Consider the following 27,082-nt stretch of genomic DNA (forward strand, 5'->3'; position numbering starts at 1 on the left):
TGTGTTTTTGCTATGTTTCCATAGGAAGATCACATACACTCTGATTTGATAGGCCCTACATGCTCATATATCATGAAAGGTTGTTCCTTACACATATTTTAACATGTTTTAACAGGTGAACATAGCTCTATTCGCAATAGAAAATTTGTTAACTGGATTTTTATAAAGAAAAGAATACCAAAACCAAGAAAAAATACTACTAATTTTCCTAGGTTTTGATATACTTTTCTATATGAAAATCCAGTTAACATTTTCTACTGCGATTAGAGCTATGTTGACCTGTTAAAACATGTTTAGATATGTGTAAGGAACAACCTTTCATGATATGTGGACGTGTAGGGCCTATCAAATCAGAGTGTAAGTGATCTTTTTATGGAAACATAGCAAAAACACGATTTTTGATTGGAGACACCTCTAAATCATGACCAAATTAAGCCATTTTTGGCGAAAGTTCTTAAATTCACACCTAGAACAAAAATTTGAGCTGACCCATGTATATTTCAAAACTTTTTCAAAATGTGAAGAGGTCTAATATATATATATATATATATATATATATATATATATATATATATATATATATATATATATATATATATATATATATATATATATATATATATATATATATATATATATATATATATATATATATATATATATATATATATATATATATATATATATATATATATATATATGTATATATATATATATATATATATATATATATATATATATATATATATATATATATATATATATATATATATATATATATATATATATATATATATATATATAGAAGATGACTAGAACTATTAATCTTCGAAATATTGTATAATTTTGGTATTATCCCTCTCATTCTTCGTTCCAGAAAATCCAGTTACTCAAAAATCCACAAAACGCAAGCTACGAGAGTGATTCACAATGATATTTGCTTCGACGTATGTTTTCTTTTATTTTCAATAATTCACAATAAAATATTCATATTACTAATGCTATCAATAATTGGATTGCTGTTAAGCGTGTAGTGTACCCGAGTAAAAGCAATTTGGGCGTCCTTGTAATGTTTAATTAGTGCTTCATACACTTTCTTTGTTTTTACATGTTGATTGTTGATAATAGAAGAAATATTTTGCATTGAGTTAAGTATTCTGTATTATGACGTGTTGATTTACTAACGCCCGTTCTATAGATACTTTTTTTTTATTTTGATTATAGAGGTTTTAACCTTAGGGTCATTCGCCTCTTTGTCGGGTTAGAGAAATCTTTTTAGAAAAATCTCTAACCCTATGTGCGGGGTTGGGGTTTAAACCCAGGTGATCTGCGTACAAGGCAATCGATTTACCAACTACGCTATCTCCACCCTCTGTTCTATAGATACTGCGATATATCCATACATTATACAGTATAAAAATGTAGGGAAACTAAAAAACCCGAAAAGTCCGGATTGTTATACTTCGCTTACATATACTACATAACATGGCGAATCTAATCATGCTGAGTTTTGGTTCACAAAGTTTCACAATTTTGAGAAATTTTGTAATGAAAAAGAGTATTTTTTTTAAAGAAAAATCGATTTATATCCCGATACACATGTCATACATCATTGGAGTATTCAGAAAAGTTGTGTGTTTCGACGGTATCTAAAACTTTCCAGAATATACGAATGTAAAAAAAATAAGTTGTAGAAAAGAAAGTTGAAAAATTGATTTTAAGGTGCAACGTACATATCTCTTAAGGAAAAATATATAGATGGCAGATATGTTCATCAAAGTTGTTCAAAATAAATTGCTCTACAAGATTCTGCGCAAAAAAAAATTTTGGTTGCCGAGCTAAAAAATTTTTTATTTAAATGACACTTGCACCTTAAGAAAAATTAATGTGCTTATCCTAAAAGACGTGGGATGTAGTCCTAGGAAACTTTCCTGAAGACATCAAAGCATGAAAACGTCTGTGAAACTCAGGAAAGACTTTTGACCGTCTTTTTTCAGTTTCGCCCACTGTGCGACGTGGGTACCCACAAAACTAAAATGCCCATAACTAAGGTAATATCCAACCGATTTTGATACTTTTGGGTGTTTTGGATTCAGGAACTCATCCAATATATCGGGTTGCTTCATTCGGTTCCCGGGAATCCGGATTTCCGGAAGCTGGTTCCAGTGCTGGGGTACTATTTGCGAACTTCAATGAAATACTAGCAATATGGGTATCAAAAGTCTTGGAATTGCATCAGTAGGCTGTATCTCGTGGTTTTGGAACGAATTTGTTGATTTGACCCCGGAACGGACATTCCGGAGCAGGTTCCCGTGGGGCCGTGAGTGGCCATTCCATTCCAATTCCATTTTTCAAATTGCCATAGGGTCCCGTAACAATAAAAAACAGACTTCCGAGACAATTTGAAAAGTTTTGATACTCATATTGCTAGGACATTATTAAAATGTACAAATCATATCCTAGTACTGGAACATTACTCCGGAAAATCCGGATTACCAAAAACCAGATCCATTCTTCCGGTTCTACTTTACAGAATCAAAAGTGGACGAGTTCCTGAATCCAAAACATCTAAAAGTGTCCAAATCGGTCAAAGGAAGCCATAGCTATGAGCATTTCAATTTGTGGGTACCCGTTTTTTGTTGGACACATAACTGTTAAATTTGTAAATTTTTATATAGTTTCGCGTTTGTGAACGGTTTTGGTTGTACAGATAGGTGTAGTAATTTTTGTTGTAGATTTGTGTATAAATAACATAGGGCTTAGATAGGCTACCGCTCTCCTCTTGCTGCAATAAGTGTGTGGATTATGCTGCAGATCGGAATGACAGTTATGAGGCGAGGCGGTTGAACGTTTTGTTTGGAGCGAGAGAAAAGGGCTGCCATCGTGAAAGATTGATAGTGGTGGACCACGGCGTCGAACAGACGCCCCGAGTTTTTCTGTTTTTCCGGGACAGTTTCCCGCCACAATAACCAGTGCGATGAAGTGCGCGTGTGCATGGGTGACAATCCCGTTCGAAATGTGCCGACCCGTGGTTCGGGTACTCGAGTGTTTTGGTGTCGGGTCGCCGGAAAAGGAGCAACTCGCTTCCCCGGCTAAGTATAAAGGACCCAGAAGACGCCTTTCCGCTCTCGCTGTGAAGCCGAAGCCGAACGAGCCTAGCTCTCCTTCACAGCTAAACGTCAAGGAGAGCGAAACAGGGTGGCCAAAGGTGCTCCCTCTCTCGCGGGGAGCGAGTAGATCCGGCGATAATTCGCCATCATCGCTAGGGAGGTTCCAACAAAGGAGCCAAGCTTACCTCCGTACCTAAAAGTCAAGGACCGCTGCCGGAGCAGCCAACGACACCAGCAAGAGAACGCGGCCGTTGTAGTCCCGGCTGATCGGAAGAAACCGTCCGCCTTCCCCTTCGCCGAGCAGCGCACAGTGCAGGAAGAGGAAGTGAGGAAATAAAAGTTGGTAAATTTGTTAACTTATTTTGTTTGTTTACTTTTTTTGTTGTGAAACGAAAATCCGAAATTCTGTAGAAGCACCTAGGCCGCCCTGAAAAGAAGAGTTCGCCGGGCAATCAGAACCCGAGTAGTGGGCACACCGCTACTTAAATCTACTTACAGCTTATATATGGATTTCTAATGCAATGGAAAGTATAAAAGTTAGAGCTTGCGAGTCTCCAGAAAATTTGTATTGTAAAATGTATTGTTCATCGAAAACAGTCAAGCGCTATCTCGAACTGTTGAAAAGTTCTATTTTATATCTTGCTAGAATTATAACCACCCTAGTTTCTGTTTAAACGAAAAGAGGGCCTTGCAAAGCACAACAACCTATCTGGATATTTTGTAAGGCTAAGTCATATAATTTTAGCAAAATTCCTGCATAATTTACGTTCTGGACCACTGTGCATTGGAGGCTGAAAACAGACTGAGCTACCTCTAGTTCTTGTCCGTCCGATAATAAACAGCTCATCTTGTTGATAGTTTTGCAACATTTTCAAACGTCGTTTTTTTTCTGTTCCCGCGAGTACATTTTCGTTGTACCCTCATTTCTTACACCGATATAGCTGACCATATTTAGATGTTATCCCAACAGAAAGTATATCCGTGAATCATGGCTAACAACATCCTTCAAAAGTACGTAGGCGAAAAATCCGTAGATTTCCGTAGAAAAAATTGAATTTCCGTTGATTTTATGTACGGATCCGTATATTCAAAGAAAACTTTCAAATCCGTATATCAACGAATTTTTCGGTAGATCTGACATCCCTGGTGGTACGTAGTTGCTTAAAACGTAGGGGAGCCCGGGGCTAGTTGGCGATTGGGGTAAGTTGGCGGAATCCCCTTTTCTCCGTTTCTATTAGACATAAAGCGCTGTCTCTCGTTGTGAATCTCAAGTAATGTGAAACGCATAATCCAATATGTTTTTGTTGTAAAACATTTTGTTTTGTAGAAGCTGTGGACAATATTGTGTTTTTGAGCATACTTTGTAAATTTTCTTAATTTTAAATATTTTGTGTTATTTAAGGTGGTTTTCAATATATTCTCCGAATGATTATATTTTTCGATAGTGCGTGAAAAGAGCTTTCAGTATCCGTATAAATATTACACCTATCCATACACAAAAGCAATTTTTTAAATAATTTTTTATACAAAGTGCGGTTGGGGTAAGTTGGCGGTGACGCACACGGGGAAGTTGGCGGTACTATTCACAGTGCAAAAATAGTCATCAAATATTTTCATTTCCCCCTTTTGTGTACCAAACTATATTGTTAGTTTTAAGGTAACTGTAAATATTTCCTAAAAAACTATTACTATTGAATTCCTTGTTTCTTTTGCCCCCTCACTTGTATATAGAATCTTATTTCTAGTCTTAAGATAGCTGTAAAATTTTTCTCTTTAAAAAAAATATTTCAACAACCTGTAACCTCCTAGTTTTAAAATATCCAAAATGTAAAAACAAAAGAATTCGGCACCGCCAAGCTAACGTATTTGTGCCTATCAAATAAACGAAATGAATACAAAAAAATATTTTCATCTCTGAAATTCACTCCAAAGTAAGAGAAACTTTTTCTTGTGTCTCTCGTCAATGCAGGGGACAATTATTTCGGCCAATCGCCTGAAGAATTTCAAAAATTTGCTTTTGAATTTGGAGTACTCGTCAAAGTCAAAATGACGGGGTATTGAGACTGAAATATAATGAAAAGTGTCGAATAATAAACAGTTTTATTGAAAAGACAATCGGAACATTTCATAAGGACCACTGATGTAATCGAATTTCCATTTGATTGCTTATTTTTTAGCATTCCGCCATCTTACCCCACACATACCGCCAACTTACCCCTGGGCTGGGGTAAGTTGGCGACTTTTCCGCGTCACATATTTTTGTCTCTAGAAATAAAGACAACGTATGAAACATTTTCATAAAATTCATAGATGTTGCCAACAGTCTGCCCTTTCGTGCAACGTGTTCTATTTTGCAAGATCTACCAAATTCAAAGCGGTAAAAAATGAAAACTGAAAACACCGTCAACTAGCCCCGGTCTCCCCTACGTTGAACAACACGCCTCAACTTTGAATTTCTATTTCACTTCGATCTGGAATGCATCACTTGAAGTAAACTAAAAAGTTCCAATTAATGAATCGGATATTGAGTTCTAGCTGCATGGTTGAGGCTTTTTAAACTCGGTGGGAAGTCGTGAACTAAATTTTAATGAAATTTAAGTTTAATGATGTATTTAAAGAATTATAGTTAAGACATTGGAATCCTCGTACGCTTGAAATGAGCGAAAATTCCTTTTTTTATCGTACATAAAGTGCGTATAGCTGTGGTGGTCAAAACAATCAAAATAAAAGAAATTCATATTATATAGTTCATCAATTTGATAGAAATTGTGCTACTAGAAAAGAAATACTTCGCGGATTTTTTTTCCTATAATATTAACACATTTCGTAGTCTCATATTGTAGTATTTTGGAAAACTAACATTAAATTAAAAAGTTTTCACCCAATACCATATACCAACCTAGGTGAGTCGAAATCATTCCGATTACTCTGATGACGCTGTGTGATGGATGACATTGCCCGGTCACCTCGGGCCGCTGCCATCATGTAGGTCCACATATCGAATCATTTCATCTATCACTTCTGAGATTAAAGAAAGCACATCGCACTATCGAGTGCCAACCCCCTGCGGCACACAGATTCAACCATATATTTGTTTTTTCTTCTTCTATTTTCCATCACTACCACCCACCACTGCTACGTGGGATCGGAAACCACAACGCTGCACTTGGGACTGCAATATTTCCCACCCTAACTACATGTACACAGAACTCCACCCACAGAACAACAACAAAAAACGTAATATTTTCACTTCAATTTTCCTGCTCCGGTTTTCTACACTTTACACCCACGCTCACCGCACGGTTCAACGGTTTGATCTGGACTGATCTTCTGCAATATTGGCACGTTTTGGAGAACTGATAGGAACAACAACGCAAGTAAACCCAAACGCAGTTGAGTTTTAATTTTCACACTTTTCCTCTACTCTTTTCTCCTACAGCTTATCGAAATTAACACAAAAAATCCCGATACCGATTACGACTTGTCTCTTGCAGCACATTATTGTCATCACTCGTGTCGACGTGAAAATGGGTCAAGGCCATTCCACCAATCTGAATGGATGAATGATGCGGGCTCCTAGCTGTCTGCTGCTGGTTGCGATTGCCGACTGGTAAATGGTCCGTGTCGTTCGTATCCCGCTCCGTGGTCACGCTTGCCGAATGGGGGGATGATTAGATTTTCGGTTCGTTCCGAGAGACGAATGAGGATGTTAATCTAGAAAGATAGCAGAACAGAAGAAATGGACGAGTTAGAGTTGGAGCTGGAGCGTTGTTGGTAGATTGAAATGTAAATTGTGTATTCCGTTTTATCAAGAAAGAATCTCTGACTGTGGGTGGCTTTTCTATTCGAAACATTTTACTAGCATATATGTATGTACTCAAGTTAGCGTCATTTTATAGAAATCGATTTGCCATAGATATCTTGGTGGTCGAAATCGGAAGCGTTTGTTTTTTATTTTTTTGGAACATATACTAGTACGCAAATTATAATCATAATATAAATATGAAGGAAGAAGTTTTTTTTAGCTGAAATTGATACGAAATTCGAGATGACAAAACCCTGCCCAAACCAGAAGAGCTCGTTATCTACTCAAATTTATTATATTTCCAATTTGCAATAACATGATTTCAGCGCTCAGACGAGCGGTGACTGAATGACACATAGCGAAGTGCAAATTGGATTATTTCGTCCAGTTCAAATAAATATAGATCTATCTTGTTCGACAATAACAATCTCTAGGTTCTTCGTCGTCTGCTTGAGTGCTATGTTGAAATATACGGAAAAAGATTCTATTTTTATAATATAGAAGAAGCATTTCCTTGTTTGGATCGAATTCAATTATGGTGATCTTTGAAGCTAGCAAATTTGTTGTTTCCCCCTCAAAACTAATACTAACGATCACTACCAATGATTATTCTGTTGCATTGCATTGGTTAAGAAATTATGATTGTGAGTTAACACCTCAATGAAACTTATTCGATGGAAAAATAAAACCAAAATTTGGGTTTTAATTAGTTGATTTAATCATTTCAACCAGTGGCGTAGCCAGAAATTTGGTTTGGAGGGGGTTTTGACGAAAATCTTCGATTTTTCAAAAATGTTGGCGGATCTATTGATGACATTTAATCTGTAGGCCGCGATCGACTGGGTACTACTGTGTTTTGCACTAACAACGAAATGGGATGGTGTGAGCGGGCATGAGCGCTTTAACCCTACCGTAGGCAGAACTAAATACCTGTCGCAGGTGTCAGTTATGTTGGGTGCCGGACTACGAGACAGGTTAGGTCAAGTTCAACGAGTAGTTCAAAAACACCACTTTACTAACAATCAAGCAGAAAAGGATGAGTTGAAAATTCGCAACTTCGAAACCGTAGCATTGGAAGAGCTTTGATAGACGGGGCAGAAGGTGTGGAAATGCGGGGATCGAGCGACGGCACAAGAGCTGGGCAAAATGCGCCAGCGCGTGATCAAGTGGCAGGCGATCAGCGAAAGGATGTGTGTAGTGTGGATCAAAGGCCATTTCTTCGACTAGAGCATTATCAATGTACACTGACCTCACGAAACCGAGAAAGATGCATTATATGCGCAGCTGGAGCATGTCTATGATAGCTGCCTATGGCGGAATGTTAAGCTCGTCATCGTTGACATAAACATTCTGATGGGCCGGGGCATTGTATAAACCGGTTATCGCACAGGATAGTCTGTAAACCTTATAAATAATGTGCAGAAATTCTCATGATTGATAAGTATATTATGACGAACACCTAAATAGCGAAGCATAAAACGACAAGAGTATTGCAAGAATCAGCTTGGACACGCGTGCTGTCGACGACAGATTCCGGATCTACCTAAGATTCATGAAAAATAGGACGGTTGAATCACTGGCAATGATCAACTGTCATGTGAACTACTCAAACACAGAGTAGAGGAATTGGCTAAAGCACTCCACTGGGTGCTTTTGAAGATCTGGAAGGAGGAGATTTTACCGAAGTATAGGATATAGGGAGTAGTATGTCCCTTCTATGAAAATGGTGTTAAGCGGGAACTAATTACCGATTAGTCACATTACTGAACTGCCCTTGTATGCAAAGGTGACGTAAATGCCATTGAGTATATTTTTGAGGAAATCAATTTTCAAATCTTGCATGGTGCGGGTAAAAGCATGCCTTCTCCACTTTGATTTTCGTATTTCAACAGGTTATTTTTAATTTTCATTTGAAGTCGTTTGCACTGAAAGATGCGAATTTTCATAGTGAACTTAAAAATACGAAAAAGTTAAATTTTACCAAAGTGGCGTTGAAGTCACTTTTACATACTAGAATAGTAAACGTCATCTACAAGGTGTTCTCCCAAATTCTTTGTTGCCGCCTATCTTCAAGCAAGCTATTTGCAATAACATTCTTGAAAACTTTGCTGAAGACACTAAGTCTCGAACTAAATTTGATTGGAATTAGTAATGGACGCTTCCAACTGGAAAAATTAATCAACAAAATTATGCTGCTAAATACTAAACCTCCAAAAGCTGATGGTTTCCAAATTATGAAATCTTGGCGCCATTCAATTCGATTCCCAAATGTACACCATAAATAGCGAAAAACGTGAAAATTTTCAATTTTTTTATTACAAATCTTAGCTAGTGGAACTTTATGTAAGTGATAACCCAAAAAAAGATCAAATGCGCATAAAAACCGATTCTGACCTGTTAGAGACAAGCGTAAAATGCCATTTTTCATCCATGCCATATTTTGATTGATATTTACATGATTTATCAACTATAGGATCCTCACTAAAATATTAGTTACAAGATCCCATTCTCACAATTTACAAAAAGTCCCCATAACGTTTAAAACATTAGGTTCTCAATGTAATGAACAGATAATAAACTTTAAATTATTATTTAAATATTTAGTAAACTAGTCAGCATCAAACTTTTTTTTCTGCAATTGAAATATTTTGGTTTGGAGGGGGTTTTAACCCCCAAAACCCCCCCTTGGCTACGCCACTGATTTCAACAGAAAAATTAAAAGATGCCCAAAACTTTTTTTTATTAATTTGCGATATTTCAATATAAATTCTTGCATGAGTATTGAAAGAAATGCCAATACATAAAAATGACACTTTTAATGCTCGTCTAAGAGCCATAATCAGCAGATCTCGATCTCGTCAGAACCAATTACTGATATAATCAGCCATTCATCAGCATGTGCCGTCTATTCAATCTTTGCTCCAATGTTTTCGATTTGCACCGGTCACGAAGTGCTGTAAAACGATTGTTTCAAAGTTCCCTGTCTCGATAGTTATAGCTCTCTTTAGATATAAATGATATTGTACTAGTCAATGAAATGTATCAATTGGAAATGTGTAATCTGTGTGATACAAAAGATGAGGAGGTTTTATGCCGTCTGGAGAGCGAGATTGGAAGTTTGCAAGAATCTTAGCTCCAGGAGGCTATTCCCCGCTCCAAATAAAATAAACACAAAAACAATAATAAAAAATGCAGTAAACTTAAAATAAAGAGTGTTCCACATCAAATTGCATCACGGATAAAACGCTGCGGAAAAAAACATAGGGTATTTACTCTTCAAAATTTGGGTAGAAGTAATTTAGAGTTTATTGTTTACATTGTATTTTTATCGCTCTCCTTTTTCCAAAAATTAGAAAAAATGGCGTCACCCGAAAATCATCGTCGCGAATTGAATTTGCTCAAGCACCTGAAAAATCCTCAACTCTCTCATCGAGACATCGGAAAGCAACTAGGAATTATGCAGTCAACTTTGAGTCGTGTGACATTAGGGTAAACAGGTCTAAAACTAAATAGCTATATTTCACTATTCGACACTATGATCTCCGCACCAACTACTCTAATTTATTGTTGTATCGCTGTTGTGCTATCTTATGACATACGCCATTTTGAGGTGAACTGAGTAAGATATGCCACATTACTTGCCTAAAAAATCTCTACAAAGTGGCGTTTACAGAATTTTGACATTCTGCTTGGTTACTGAGATATAGCGAGAAACGTGCTGAGAAATTTTTAATTTTTTGATTCAAAAGACAGTGTCTGCGAATTGGCTCAAATTATCTTGATGTATATGATGTTTTTATAGGTAAAACTATCTGAGAAACACAATGGCACAATCATTTTCAAAACAGAAATGCACGAATTGTGAGAAAAATGCAATTTAAGTTTTAAGCTGGAAATATAGCATATTTGGCAACACTGTAACCAAAAATAACTATTTTTTCTAGATTTCCTGACTCATTTCCTTCAAAATGCATCTCACCGATTGTTTATAGACCAAATGAAGCCAAAGATATGAATAAAATTTAATAATTGATATTTTTTTCTATGTAAAATTTTCCATGCATGATTCTGACACGCCATACACATTTTGTCATTAATACACACCTATGACACGTGTGAGTGCGCCTTTGGTTTACATTTATAGTAAAAACTCGCAACATAGTCAACTGATCTTCGTAATATTTGCGAGATTAATACAGAATAGATAGAGGCATCAATTGTCTTCTTTGAATTGTTTATACCATTTATAAGCTTCAAGATATTCAATCTCAAACTTTAAAAATCGTTTTTCTCGAAATATGCAAAATGGCGCTTGTCATATGTGACCAAAAAGTTGAATCTGTCCAATTCTTTCGTTCAGAGAGCCAAGGACCGGGAGGAACTCCATACGTACAAAGAAGGCACAAGGCTCCAAATTGTGATGGACGACAAAATACGGTGGGAAAGTCACGGGCCGGAAACTATACACCCACGTGCTGACGAAGCCTTATTGTCTCATCATGGATTATAATAGTTATGTCAAGGCGAACTTCTGGCAGCTTCCAGGGTTACTGTTCTTCACAGCACAAGTTTGATGTTCCGGAGGAAGTAAGGTAGCAGAAACTTTCGAACAATAAAAACATGATTTGGCAAGCGATCTGCTCATGTGGCAAATGGAGTGCGCCGTTCGTGACTACCGGGACTGTAAACGGGGAGATCTACCTCAAGGAGTGTCTAGAAAAGCACATTCTTCCTCTGTTGAAGCAACATGAAGGTCTACGATCTTCTGGTCGGACCTAGCTTCGTTAAAGTTTATCGAGTTGCGTTATAACGAGGTTACTTCGTATCGAGTTTGCTTAATATCGAGGTATGACTATACAGTGGAGTGTCCAGAAAAATACAAATCTTTGAAAACGCAATCGACCCACCTCTGAGTCGATTCCTAGTCCTACCAAGAGTGTCTCTGTCACTCCATTGTATAGTCATACCTCGATATTAAGCAAACTCGATACGAAGTAACCTCGTTATAACGTAACTCGATAAACGTAAACGAAGCTTGGTCCGACCAGAAGATCGTAGACCTTCGTGTTTGAATGTTTTTGGTCTTGTTTCTGGCTATGGGAAATGATAAAAATCTTTTGTCCATATTAAATGTTAAATATCTCTTTTGATAATAGTCCTATTTCAACAATCTATAGTTCGTTCAAAAGGTGTTCGCATAAGTTTTCTAAAAATATATAAATTGTTTAGTTACGTCGTCAACTTCGGCAGCAAATTTCAAAAAAAATGCGAAAAACGCGATTTTTGCACCTTCAATCATTCATATCTTGGAAACTAAACATCAGAATGAAAAACTATTTAATAGCGCTCTGTCTGGGTAATAGGGCTTTCATTTAAAATTGGTTTGGATAAGATCGGTTCCATATTGAAACCTCAACAGCATGATAGCCATCATTGCCGACCGCCCCCATTTCCATCGTTCACGAGGAAGGATAAAGGATAAGGTAGATGGGAAGTGTTGATGCTTCACCTAATTAACGGAAGGTAGACGATTCATCAGGCTCTTCTATAAGTGTCACGGAGTTGGTCGTTTGGAAGGGTATAAGGTCTAGGATGCGATGCGACCTGTAAAGCATGGTTTGTTAGGTAGTATTTCAGTTGATTTTCGAGTACACGATCACTCGAAAAAGAAAAGATCTTATTTAGTTTTTGGTTCTTTTTAATCTCTGGGTAGCCGGCAACAGAGAGTATGCTGTTTTCTAAACAAAAGCAATTTGAACTCCACACAGCCGACTGTGGGTGTATTGCCTAGGAAAGCTAATCTTATCTGCGTAATGGGCCGGATCACTATTTATTGCAACAGTATTAAAAAAAAAAATTCGTTATTTCTTTTCTACGATATATTTATTGGGTTGAAAACTACCGTGTGAAGCGTTGTACAGGCAGAGTTATGATAGCTCGAGATGTTATAAATCAAGGAAAGTGTTTCATATTTTCCAAATCGGTATGTTTGTGAAATACACGTATACGAACGATAATATCGAAAATTGAAGGGAAATACAAAGATTGTTAACCTGATGCACGGGCTTGTTAGCAATAACGGTACTCCAAATTAGATTCATAAAAACAGACGCCGCAAATTTTCAATACGTATTGAGCCTTGATCATCGAAACTAGTCAGATTGATTTCCGAACAACTATTTATTGAGAAAAGATATTAATCGAAGGTTGTATACAAACCGAACTTACAAAAGAAAACCAAAAAATAATTTTGAGCTGCCCAAAATAACCATTAAGGGATCATCCATAAATGACGTAGCATTATATGGGGGAGGGGGGAGTTTTGTATTTTGTGATAATGTGTGACGACAGGGGGGTAGGGGGTCATGTCATACTACGTAGCTTTTTAAAAGGGGAATAACTAACATCGTTCTTCATTTTTTTTTAATTTTACGGGGACAAGGTGGGGGGGGGGGGTGAATTACCGCCAAGCTACGTAATTACCAGGGGGGTATTTAGAGGTTTGTGACGAAATGCTACGATGGGGGAGGGGGGTGTTAAAAATCACTCAAAAAATGCTACGTCATTTATGGATCGTCCCTAACTGTACCGAAAGATTCACTTTGCAAGACGGATACACTAGCATACACGCGCGCGTCGTTTGTCCCTTTTCCCTGTCAGCATACGACCACAAATCCTAGACGATCTTCACTAATGCCACCCCCGCTCGAAACGAAACTGAGACAGGCTCCAACCTGTCCGCTAACCTGTCGAAGTGAACGAATTGACAGCGGTTGGAGACAGTGATGGTGATTGATGAAAATATTGCTGCTCCGAAATGATGAATCTCAACGCCGAATTATGTATACTGAAGCAATCGTCCTTATTTATCGGGTCATCATATTTGTAGTAGGCGATCAAATCAAAATAAATAACGCGCCAAGTAGAACTTTTCATTCGTCAAGAAATGCTGTACTGCGTATTGTCGGAGGAAACTCAGCATTGAGTGAAGATCGGACCAATATGGATGTTTTTTTATCGTAATCGATTTTTTCGATGCTTGATGAATGAATCAAATAGCATTCGTTGCAATTCTTTTGGGATTAAACATGTGGATAATTTGGCATCAATAGTTCTAACAGAGGTTCTAGTGCTGTAAAGGTCCGTAACTATAGCTTTCAAATGCCGTTCTCAAGCATTAGAGCGTCAGAACTGTCTCAATCACTTTGATTGAATGGGAAAATATTATGGAGCTCGTCTTTCACTTCTGAATGGATCAGAATGGAAGATGGTGTAGCATACTCGGATTGAAAGATGATCATGCGGAATGAATGAATGGAAGGAATGCAAACAGGCGAACTTGGTTACGCTTTTCTTCGATACTGATTTGTTTGCAACTTGAAAATAGGTTACTATGGAAGGTTTTCGTCTGTATACATGTTCGTGCATCGAAACCATGGATTACTATCATGTTTGATTTGTTGATGAGCGTTAATTTTGATGAAAATTGACTTCACTGGTTGGGGATAGAACCCGACCCAGTTTAAGCAAAAACGGCAAAAGGAGGCCTGTACCCCGGTTGGCACCGCGGGGAGGTAAGGGATAGGAGTTCTGTATCAGAAGTGAATGGCGACATAGATTGGCCTCATGGTGCACGATAATACAGCTTTGCCAACCCTGGCGAAAATTATAGCATCACAAATACAAAACCGAAACAAGACAACGGTAGATACCATTCTAAACGTACGGATTCATACGATAGAAACAGAGCTGGCTAATTATTTGCCCAACACTTTTTTCCTTTATCCGAGCTGTTGCTGCATCTCCCGCACATATTTTTTGTTCCCCTTCGGATATGTTTTGACCACTTGATACTTATATCAAATATGGCAAAATTCAAAACTAAAGCTTGAATTTACTGAACGAAAAACGCAACATACAGCTATTTGATCAAGATCTGCATAATAAATTACGATTCTGTCTCCGTTCAAGTTCCAGCTGCGCTCGAATATATACGACTGTGCAGATAGCGCCATTTGTTCATGATTCAATCTCGATTTTTGCTATAACCAAGAGCTAACAACGCATGTCGGAGTAAAACGGATATGCGCCAGTTCTATTAGAAGATCTTTTTATTACTAGCTTCAGTCAGGACATTTCAAGCTGTTACCTTGTTGGTTCGCCACCGTCGAAGCTAGCAACGTGCTCTTACCCCACATTTCCCAATGAATGCTCGCAATTTCTCTTGAAGCAATCTAATTTCTCGTCCCATCCCATCCTGTTCAGCAGCAAAACCAGTGAGAACCCCTTCCCAGTCTTGGCGCTTACTTTCATTGCTATCTATCATTACTAGTATGCACATTACAAATTCCAAAAAGCGAACTTGGCACGGTTCTTGCCGCGCTCCGCTCGTGCGGTCAGAGATAACAGGGCTTTGGACATTACCCAGGAAGAGATGCAATTGGTAGAACATGCATGAAATTATTGCAAATAGTAGTGTTCTGTGCAGTAAAGTAAATTACCAAATACATATCCATTTTTGATGTATTACATTCCCTCTATGTATTTTTGTAAACAGTATATACGAAATTTAATTATTTCCATTTCATACAGGGTGCGCCAGTTGGATGTATCCTTTTTCAACATTGAACAACTCCGTCGTCGTACCGCTACAACAACTTCATTGGAACATTGCCGGCGCTGTCGAATAGGAATCTGGGGTTGCTACAGACCCGTACTCAAAGAAATTCTTCACCAAATTACGGATTGTCTTGTTTGTAGGCGCCGAATGCCTGCCGTATCGTCGCTGTTGTGCTATCTTATGACAAACGCCATTTTGGGGTAAACTAAGTTAGGTATGCCACAGATATAGAGATAGAGATATAGAGTTAGGAGTTGGTCACCCTATTTGAATACTGTTTACAGTTTGTGCTCCGACAAAAATCGATCATCTTTCGCGTGTTAAATTTCAATTACTCGCAAAAAACTTATCACATTCATTAAACAATTCCTAGTTTACCCTGTGGAAAGTGTTAGTTGTTAATATATTTCCTCCGTTGGACTCCAATCCGTCTTTTAATCAGACGTGTACCTGTCTGATCTCGACGAGCCATCTTCTTGTTCTATTCGCACTAACACAACGGTCGTCATGACGAAAACGACGAAAACAAATAAATGTGATGCTGATGCTTGTTTTGGATTTTCCGGTTCTAATAGTGCCAAAATTAAGTGTGAGCTGTGTGCAATCAGCTTTCATCTCAAGTGCGCGAACATCAATAATTCGCTCGCAAAGTCTATTCGTGATGGTCCGGGTGTCTGTTGGCTGTGCCATAAATGCCGCGTGCCAACCAATCTGAATGACACACCAAACGATACAATCAACTTGATCCTGCAACGCACTACCTCGGCTCTGAAGTTAATCGGCGCTGTGATGGATTCTATGCAATTTCTGTGTCGTGTTTACTCGCATACCTGTGCCAGATCCAGCTGTTGCCCACAATCCGGAACTCGTGCCTGTTCATACAACACGACTGATGCCCGAGAAGCATTCCACGATCGCATAGACGACCTACAACTCAACCTAAGCAATCTCTTCGACTCGAATATTGGTGACAGCAAACGCCCTCGCACCAGCAGCACCTCCAGGCCCTCGTTGCCGCAGCCGGATAAAATTCCGCGAGTCGACGTTCCATTAAATCAATCTAGTCAACCAATCACTACAGCTTCTGTCGTTCTAGATGATATCCGCTACCATAACTCTCAAGGTACGTTCGTGTCTGCCACTATAGGCCTTGGACCTGACAATTCCACGCACCCTCGCATCGCACCCGGCGTGAACAGTATCCACGAACAACTCTCTGATGCCCAAACACAGATGATAGTTGACAATTCGCATTCTTACTTAACCAACCGTCTTGCTGACCATCCAACCAATTCTGCAACATCAAACGAACATGCCAACGAAAATCCCATCATCCACGCCACTACCTCTACCATATCTGCAAAGCCACCGACCTACGTTACTACTCTGCCACCCACCGCTATCGCTGCCGTAGTAAACACTACATCATCAAGTATTGCCCCTACCAACTCTGCCACTACCGTCGCCGTTCCAACTTGGCCGACAACTTATGATTCCGCCAACGCCATCACTTCTGCCCCATCAAGCACGGATTTTTCCATTCGAGCTTCCGATTTATCAACTGTGCCTGTCAGCACTGCTATTGCTGCAGCAGTTCCTGTTATGATGACCGCTTCAACTGTAAATGCCACTACCAATCGTGTTCCAATTGCTGCTCCAGCCATGACAGCCGTTCCCGCAGCAACCGCTATTACCTATTCGGAACCACACGTGCCGTTGACGCGTTATCAGTCGACTTTAGCAGGTTGTATAACACGTACGATAAATAGCAATTCCAACCAATACCAATGTGATGTAACACTTCCTAAACTGTATGTAGCCCCCCAAGTGTTCCCCCCTAGATGGTATTATTTAACTAGATTTCAACCGATGGAAACCACCGAAAATCTTATCGCATATATTGTAAGTAAAACAAAATGTGACCCCTCGCACATTCGCTGCCATAAATTAGTGCCACAAAATCGCAACAGCACACTACCACTCTCATACGTTTCTTTCAAACTATGCGTTCCGGTCGCTCTAGAAAGCTTAATTTCGTCTGATCAATTTTGGCCTGCTGGAGTATCGATCTCTCCTTTTTTAGACAAGCGACCCAATACTTTGACTGCTCGAATACAATCTCTTGTTTACCCCTCGCGCGATCGACCGTTTCCTCCACTAAGGCCATCACCCAGGCCAGCGACACCACGCTATCGACGGTTTCCCACATCGAACTCCCCTTACCATCATCCGCTCTCCAGGGAAATACACCCCCACCAAGCAGTGATGCACGACCGAATGTTCTCACATCAAAACCCCATCCAGCAGGATCAGCGAGAATCGTTGGTGTAAATAAAACACTCTCTATATATTACCAAAATGTGGGCGGCATGAACTCAAGGATTCCAGATTACTACCTGTCCTGTTCCGACGCAATCTACGATGTCTACGCCATGACTGAAACTTGGCTAAACGATAATACAACCTCACAGCAAATTTTCGACCCATCGTACACAGTTTTTCGTGTTGATCGCTCAAATCGTAATAGCACTAAAGCTCACGGAGGCGGTGTTCTACTATCCATTCGATCAAGCTTCCAAGCGCGCCAGATTGTCACCCCTAGTTGTACTGCGTTAGAGCAAGTTTGGATTGCGTTGCAACTTTTACATCATACTCTTTTTTTATGCGTGATCTATGTCCCACCAGATCGAACAAATGATCCGACTATTATCGATCAACACTTAAGTTCGCTTTCATGGATAACTTCACGAATGGATCTGAACGATAAGATAGTTATCCTCGGCGACTTCAATTTGCCAGGCATTAAATGGCTACGCAGTTCTACTAATTACCTTTACCCTGATATCGCCCGTTCGTCTATAAACCCTCTTATATCTAAGATGCTGGATGATTACAGCACCGCAGGTGTATGCCAAATGAACGATGTTCTGAACAACAATCTTCGTACTCTCGACCTTGCATTCGTTAGCTCTGAGTTGATTAGTAACTGCGCAATATTAAAAGCACCATCGCCACTTGTGAAGTCCTGCCAGCACCATCCACCTCTGCATATCGTAATCTCGGAGTGTATGCCCTATAGTTACCAGGACACTTCTGAATCTTTGTTCTATGATTACACCAAAGCGAACTTTGCATCAATGAACGAATTTCTGTCCGGTATAGATTGGGATGAGCTTCTGCAAAGCAACGATATCAACAGTGCTGTCATGGTTACAACCAACATTATCACTTATGCTATCGATCAGTTTGTTCCGAAACAGACCCACAAGACTCCAGTTTTTCCTCCTTGGATGGATAGCAACCTAAAACGACTTAAATCTACCAAACGTTTCGCTTTTAAACAGTTCTCGAAGCACCGTTCTACACAATCTAAGCATTACTACACTCGGATCAACAAGCGATATAAAAAACTCAACCAGAGACTTTTCAGTGCTTATCAACGTAGTGTTCAGCTGAAATTGAAACATAATCCCAAAGGATTCTGGAGATACGTTAATCAGCAACGGAATGAAGCCGGATTGCCTACTTCCATGACACTAGAGGGAAAAGAAGCCAATTCCACTGAAGGTATTTGCAATTTGTTTCGCGAACATTTTAGTAGCGTTTTCGTCGCCGAAACTTTGGATGACCATCACATTTCTCAGGCTACTGATAAAGTTCCCACTCACCCACCAATCGGGGCACATCCATTCATCACGCCCGAATCCGTTATCAATGCTTGTGTGAAATTGAAAGGCTCATCGAACCCTGGCCCAGATGGAATACCCTCTCTAATAATAAAAAAATGCTCGATGACCCTTGCTAAGCCGATCTCGCTAATTTTCAACTCATCACTTCAATCAGGTGTCTTTCCCGACTGTTGGAAAAGTTCCTATATTTTCCCTGTATTCAAAAAAGGCAGCAAATCTAATATTAGCAACTATCGAGGAATCTCTGCGCTGTGTGCTATTTCCAAATTGCTAGAAGTTATCGTTCTAGAGTTCATAACCCATAGTTGCTCCAGTTATATCGCTGAGGAACAACATGGCTTTATGCCAAAACGCTCTACCAGCAGTAATCTTGTCCTTTACACATCTACCATTGCGCGTGCTATGCAACAGAGATATCAAATTGATGCTATATATACCGATTTTTCTGCGGCCTTTGATAAGATCAACCACCGTATCGCTGTTGCTAAACTTGAACGTCTCGGATTCAATGGTTCACTGCTGCTTTGGCTACGATCATATCTAATCGGCCGTAAAATGGCTGTGAAAATAAGCGATTCAACATCATCATTTTTTGCCGCTACTTCCGGAGTTCCACAGGGGAGTCATCTCGGACCTTTTATTTTCCTTCTTTATCTGAACGATGTTCACAATAGTATTGAGGTCCCTAAACTTTCTTATGCCGACGACTTCAAATTATTCCACATCATCAAAAGTAGAACTGATCAGGAATTTCTCCAATCACAGCTTGATAATTTTGCTACCTGGTGTATAGCAAACCGAATGGTCCTTAACGCCTCGAAATGTTCGGTAATATATTTCTCAAGGAAACGTTCACTTCTATCGTATGATTATAATTTATCTGGGATAGTTTTAAAAAGAGAAACTGTGGTGAAGGATCTTGGGGTTATGCTGGATTCAAACCTATCGTTCAAAGAACATATCGCATACATCACCGCGAAAGCTTCCAAAGTTTTAGGTTTCGTATTTCGTGTCACAAAATCCTTTAAAAATATACAGTGCTTGAAATCGGTCTACTGTGCGCTTGTCCGCTCCACCCTTGAGTATGCATCGGTTGTTTGGTCACCATTTTACCAGAATGGTGTACAGAAAATTGAAGCAATCCAACACAAGTTTGTACGCTTTGCCCTTCGTCATCTCCCATGGAATGATCCAGAAAATTTGCCGAACTACAACAGCAGATGCAATTTAATACAACTTGATACACTAAGTGTTCGCCGAAATGTCGCTAAAGCTTCATTTGCTTCTGATCTAATGAAAGCCAATATTGATTGTCCAGAGCTTCTTCGGACTCTAAACTTCAACACCAGAAGCCGAAATTTGCGAACTCATAATTTCTTTCATTTACCTGTTTCACGGACTAACTATGGTTATAATGAACCCATTTCCAGCTTCTGTCGCATATTTAATCAATGTAGTGATGTTTTCGATTTTCACCTCTCCCGTTCTGTACTTAACCGTAAATTTAAACGAATCCTATCTAGTTCATAGTATAAGAGTATACCATGTTTGTTTTGTTAGCGTATGTTACCTGTAGAATATCTGTTAGTTTAAGTTGAATATGATGTTATGTGTATCATTAGGATTTGATGTAATCTGTTGATGCGAAAAGATGAGGAGGTTTTATGCCTATTCAAGAGAGAATTTGTTATGTTCTGCTTGAACGGGCTTTTCCCTGCTCCAAACAAACAAACAAACGAGATATAGAGATATAGCGAGAGACGTGCTGAGAATTTTTAAATTTTTGCTTCAGATGACTGCGTCTATGGATTGGCTCAAGTTTGCTTGATGTATAAGAAGTTTTTATGTGTAAAACAATCTGAGAAACACAATGGCATAATCATTTTCAAAGGAAAAATACACGAATTGTGAGAAAAATGCAGTTTAAGTTTTCAACTGAAAATATAGCATATTTGGCAACACTGTAACCAAAAACAACTATTTTTTCTAGATTCCTTGACTCATTTCCTACAAAATGCATCCCATTGATTGTTAATAGACCAAATGAAGCCAAATATATGAATAAAAGTTAATAATTGATGATTTTTTTCTATGGAAAACTTTCCATGCACGATTACGACACGTCATACAAATTTTGTCATCAATACACACCTATGACACGTGTGAGTGCGACTTTTGTTTACATTTATAGTAAAACCTCGCAACATAGTCAACCGATCTTCGTAATATTTGAGAGATTAATACAGAATAGATAGAATCATCAATTGTCTTCTTTGAATTGTTGGTACCATTTTTAAGTTTCAAGATAATTAATTTCAAACTTTAAAAATCGTTTTTCTCGAAATATGCTAAAAAGCGCTTGTCATAAGATAGTACAACAGTGACGATATATTTTACGATAAGCACGCACAGTTTTCACAATCGAACGATCGTTTTCAATGTAAAGCGCTACGATTTCAGCGCGTTCTTTTGGCGTAAATCGACTCATAGCTAAAATGGCACTAAATGACGTTTCAGAATTGTGTTTATCTGTCAAATTCGGCTGGAAAATTGCGGAGTTGTTCAATGTTGAAAAAGGATATATCCAGATAGCGAACCCAACTTAGCTGAATTCGAAAAAAAATTCTAAAAAAATGTGAACCATATGCGGTTTTTAGTTGCGATAATTATCGAAATATGATTTTGTCCAAGGTGTCAATAAATATTTTTCATACAAGAAAACATAATCAAGCAAAAAATAAAAGTAAATTCAGTAAATATCAACTTTTGGATAGGGCTAATAAGATTTGTAAACAAACTATTGTTTTACTGAATTCTCTTATTTTGTTGTAATTTCAACACAGACAACATTTGAAATTGATTCTACCAAGGGTAAATATGTTGATTCAAATGTATTTTTCATGAAATTCAACTCGGCAGCGGAGTAATGAGCGAAAGAAGTTTGTTTACAAAAATCTCATTAGCACTTTTGAAGAATTAATATTGAATTATAAGCCAATACAAAATCAAAATCCATGTTCCCATTTACGGTTCATAAACATTACAAAGACTCAGTACGTATACAAATCTTTCCTTTAAAAAATCATGTGCATTTAACGTATATGTACTTAAACTACATTGAAACCTAGAACTCTTTTTTACGTAGTATCCGATTTAAGTAACTTTTTAACGAACTGAATTCGAAATATCGGACTCTTTTTTTAAGAACCAAGTTTATAAAAAAAGTTTCAGTATAAAGAGTGCCATGTGACGTTGTACACAATTTAAGATATTCTTAGCTTACTATTACTAATGAAAGTTGGGTAATTTTGAAGTGGGATTGACGAATAAATGACGAAAATTAATTCTTTAGGCCAATTTAAAATTCAATATGGCGACTTCCGGTTTACAAAACATTCTATAAACTCAACAATATGGTTGTTTTCGGAATGGGATTGACGATTGGATGCCGGAAAACGATGTTTTGGGCTTTGAGATCCAAGATGGCGACTTCCGGTTCTGGTAATTCCTAGACATAGCCTTATAACCCTTTTGATAAATAATCATAAATTTCCAAGGCAAAATAAAAAAATGATATTTTTTTCAACTCCTAAAGGTAAGTAAAATATGCCCAAGAAAGCATTTATGTACTCGAATTTTACATGGCTCTGTTGCAAGAGCCCATCGGGGGTAGACTAATCAGGTCATTACTGTGTGCCAACAATTCTCCATAAACCATACAAAATTGAGATTTACGGAAAAAAGTTCACGAGTAAATGACAGAAATCGATGCATTAAATACTTTTTGATGTATGAGATGGCGACTTCCGGTTTAGTAAAACTATCGATCTGCCTTACATTATTAGTATTGCAAGAATCAATGTCAGAAAGCCATTTTCGACTGCACGACCGGAAGTCACCATCTTGGATTCCAAAGTGATTTCCGTGATCTATTTGTCATGCTCGTTCCAAAAATACTCATACAGTGAAGACTCGTTTATCAGCCCCTTGATGAATTTTAGGCTAATAAAACGGGAATATTGACAAAATGGGGACATATATTTTTCTTTCTTTTTAATAAACCGAAGCTCCTAAAATATTCTTTTTTAGTTCCTAGACATAGACTCATAACGCTTTCTGATTATTTAGTGTAAATTTTCTTTAAGGGGGACTGGAAGTGCAAAATTAAAAAAAAATGTTTTTGCATATTTTGGATCTCTAAGATAAGAAAAACAACCCCCAAAACGGATTCAATCAAATTTGGACTAGTTCATCTGATAGAGCCCATCAACAGATTTTCATGTGAAGCTGACAAAATCGGGTAAAAAAGCTGACAAAATCGGGGATAGACAAAATCGGAGGCTGATAAAATCGGGTCTGTATTATCAGGGTTTTAAAAAGTTTTGCTCAACCGGAAATTGTCACCTTGGATTTCTAAATGACGTCACTAATCGATTTCCGTCATCTTGGATTTCGAAATGACGTCACTCATTAATTTCCGTCATCTACGTGCCATGCTCGTTCCAAAAATACCTATTGTTAAGGTTTTAAAAAGTTTTACTACACCGGATTCGCCATCTTGGATTTCAAAATAACGTCGCACATCGATATCTACTTGTCATTCCCGTTCCAGAAATACCCATATTGTTGAGCTCTTGAAATGTTTTGCTCGAACGAAAATCGCCATACTGAACTTCAAAATGACGTCACTTATCGAGGGTTAATAAAATCAATAAAACGAATAGAATGAATAAAATAAACAAAATGAAAAAAAATGATAAAATGAATAAAAAAAATTCTTTCTATTCACTGTATTACATTATTTATTTTGTTTACTTTTAAACAATAAAATGATTAAAATGAAAAAAACCAGTTTTAATCCACGTAGCAGTGCAATTGTGCCTTTCTCATTTCTCTAAACTATGGCACGGAGGCTTTCTATGTTCAACATAATTGTGAAAATGTCCATTACATTCTTAGTACACTTTGCACTTATACACAATGGCATGCCAGCCACGAACTTGATGAGCTACGTGTCGACGGTGAAACACTTGAAACAAAAAAATATCATACTTCATTAGCCTAATCAGCATTAGATCAATGTTATCTGCTTGCTAACTCATTTTGTCATGCGGGGTGGGTATGTGAGGAGGGCGAAAGTCCCATGAACGAACGACTCCCCAGCTTAAATTGGTATGCTTTGTGATATAGTGGTGGTTTAAAGATAATGGGGTTGAGAGGGAGGGGTATGAAGGCTGGATGGGGTGGTGGTCTGAGGGGTGATTTAAGGAGATTTTTAAGGGAGGGGAGTGAACAGTAGAGGAGGGGTGTAACCCCTCTCCGTAAACCATCAACTGCGCCCCTGTTAAAATCCAGAAACCTTATGTGAGTCAAAAAAAATTGGCCGGGATTAGGTTGACGTTTTTCAGAGTGATTGCATAACCTTTCTATATGAGAAAGGCAAAAATAACGATATTAAACGCAATAAAATTAATATAATAAGTTAGATCGTGTCTAATTAATGTTCTGGATAAAATAAATTATTAAAATGAATAAAATGTGTGAATCGGAAAAAAGATAAAATTGCATAACATGAAAAAATAAATAAAATAAGTTAAATGAATGATACGAATAAGTTGCATGAGATAATAAACTGATCGGAACGCATACAAAGCAATCAACAATTTGAATAAAAAGATTGCTCAATCAAAAAGTCATGATCATATATTTAAAGTATTCTGAAATGTTTGTGAAAATCCAATTATTCTTTGCACGTTTTTGTTCTTTTTATGTCTTGACGGCGTTTTTAAAATTATCTGGTGTTTGTACTTTATTGATGGGCCTTTATTGGTCCTCAGGAAATCCAAAAACCAGGATTTTTTTTGGAAAAAAGGTGTCTTTTTGGTCACAGATTTCTGAAAAAATGATTTTTGTGCAGAATAAAATTTTCAGGTCCAGTATTTTAACGCGTAATTGGAAATAGAAAACTGAAATGTCACACGTGCTTTCAAGCCCCTTAAACAGAGAGCGACAACAATACCTGCAAATCGTATTCATTTGCTTTGAAGTGTATAGAAAAGAGTGTCAAGTGTTAAGGCTATGTTGGCAATTATATTATTGTCGATGGCACAACAGCTGTACATTTAGTTGATTACGATTCAGTCATTTCCACCCATCCTTATCACTTACGAATTGTTTCGTTCGGAATTCTCGTTCTGGAGATGTGGGTTTATGAGTCCTATACAAAACAATACCATGACAAAGGAATGATTCGAACTACCAGAATAAGTATCTAAATTCATCGAAAAGCAAGTGGCCATTAAAAGTGTCCCTGGACTGATTTTGAGACACAACAACCTTGAAATAACGAGTCATATTTTTCGCAAATAAATATACTTTTAGTCAAACAGTAATATGTATGGCAAAAATTCAGTGAAATCAACTGTCTCTCCAATGCATAAACTCTGATTGTAATCCTCGCTAACTTACGTGTAGAATACGGACCACAAACGAAACGTCTACTGAACTATCCAATGCCTCTCTACTAATTCTGGCAATTCAATTGAAACATTCTCAGCATAAGGTAAATTTGGGCAATTGAAAGCATCACTATAAGTTAAAAGCATCATTATACCTGCTTCGAGTTCAGGGGATTTTGGGAGCCATTGTGGATCTAATTTGTGCTTATTTTTTGGAATTTGATACGGTATAGAGGATCGAAGTAGGCTTTGAGAAAAGTTGGACGCGTTTTCCTCAAATGTCGCGTATTTTTTTGTCGAAAAACCAATCTTTTGTGCTGCAATTTGGTTTTTTCTCTTGCCGTTCATTTCGTAAACTTAAAAGTGGTTTTGCACGTACGAGTGCGTATGAACGTTTTGTGCACAAAAGCCCGTAATCTTTTATACATGGTCGTTTGGTGGAAACGTTAGTTACAGTCATCGGTATCGATTTGCTACGGATTATGGAATGTTGTCCTTCGGAAACAGTATTCGGATGTAGATATGAAGTGTTTGGATCGTTAAATGTCCGTTTGCAGCACATCACTTGTAATGAGGACCAGTGAAGAGGAAGAGCTGCAGCATGTAAGCGGATGCATTGGCGTGAAACAGCGACAGCTGGCTTGAGGGCAGTTTGCGAAAAAAATGCACGTCCGACTTGGCATACAGTTGTCAACACCACCAGCGAAATACTAGAAGGAGGTGGTTGAACGGTGGTGTCTGAAACCATTACCTTTTCCAACCCAGTCAAGCAAATCTGGTGAGATCAATCTAATTTATTTTGTTTATTATCAATTATGTTGCTTATTATATAAATCACCCCAAACCCAAATCCCATTTTCCTATCCTACTAATTTGCGTGGGTTCCCCGCATCTTCTTAAGTAGGTATTCAACTAACATTTCCTTCCCTTTGGCGATCGTAAGGACATGGCCAGGTGTGTAGTGAACTATATTATTGTATAAAAAGATTTTACTGTATCAGCCACCCATGATGTATGCTATGCTATGCTATGCTATGCTATTTTTGGAATTTGATACGATATTCTTAATTTTCAACGATATTCTTAATTTTCATTTGAACATATGTTTCTTAATTTTCATTTGAACATATGTTTCTAACATATGAGTATAGAATTGAATTAAATTGGAGCTGATGTAGTTTTCGGTTTTTGGTCATATGACTTTCCTTAGTGCAACGTTTCTAAGGAATGGTGCTCATCTTCAGCATGGTCTGAACATAAATTAGTTATAGTTTTCTCATAATACTTATATTTTGCAAATTTTTTGAAAGCTACAAATATTTTCTTTTTTAAGAAGAATGTAATATTAGGTTTGTTTCCGCAAGTGGCTCTGCTCTACACTAAAATGAAAAAAAAACTAA

The 27,082-nt window shown here is 37.9% G+C and overlaps 1 protein-coding gene across 1 annotated transcript in view; it reads right to left on the bottom strand.

The window, feature by feature from the left end:
- The window catches only part of LOC131681668 (cyclic nucleotide-gated cation channel subunit A), a 651,507-nt gene that overhangs the window by 408,673 nt on the left and 215,752 nt on the right, over positions 1-27,082 (bottom strand). The window contains exon 2 of the mRNA XM_058962615.1: positions 6,010-6,824. Coding sequence (XP_058818598.1) covers positions 6,010-6,107 — 98 coding nt within the window. The 5' untranslated portion in view covers positions 6,108-6,824. The remainder of the gene's footprint in view (positions 1-6,009; positions 6,825-27,082) is intronic.

Source organism: Topomyia yanbarensis, chromosome 2 (assembly GCF_030247195.1).
Source record: "Topomyia yanbarensis strain Yona2022 chromosome 2, ASM3024719v1, whole genome shotgun sequence".
Classification (NCBI taxonomy): Eukaryota; Metazoa; Arthropoda; class Insecta; order Diptera; family Culicidae; genus Topomyia; species Topomyia yanbarensis.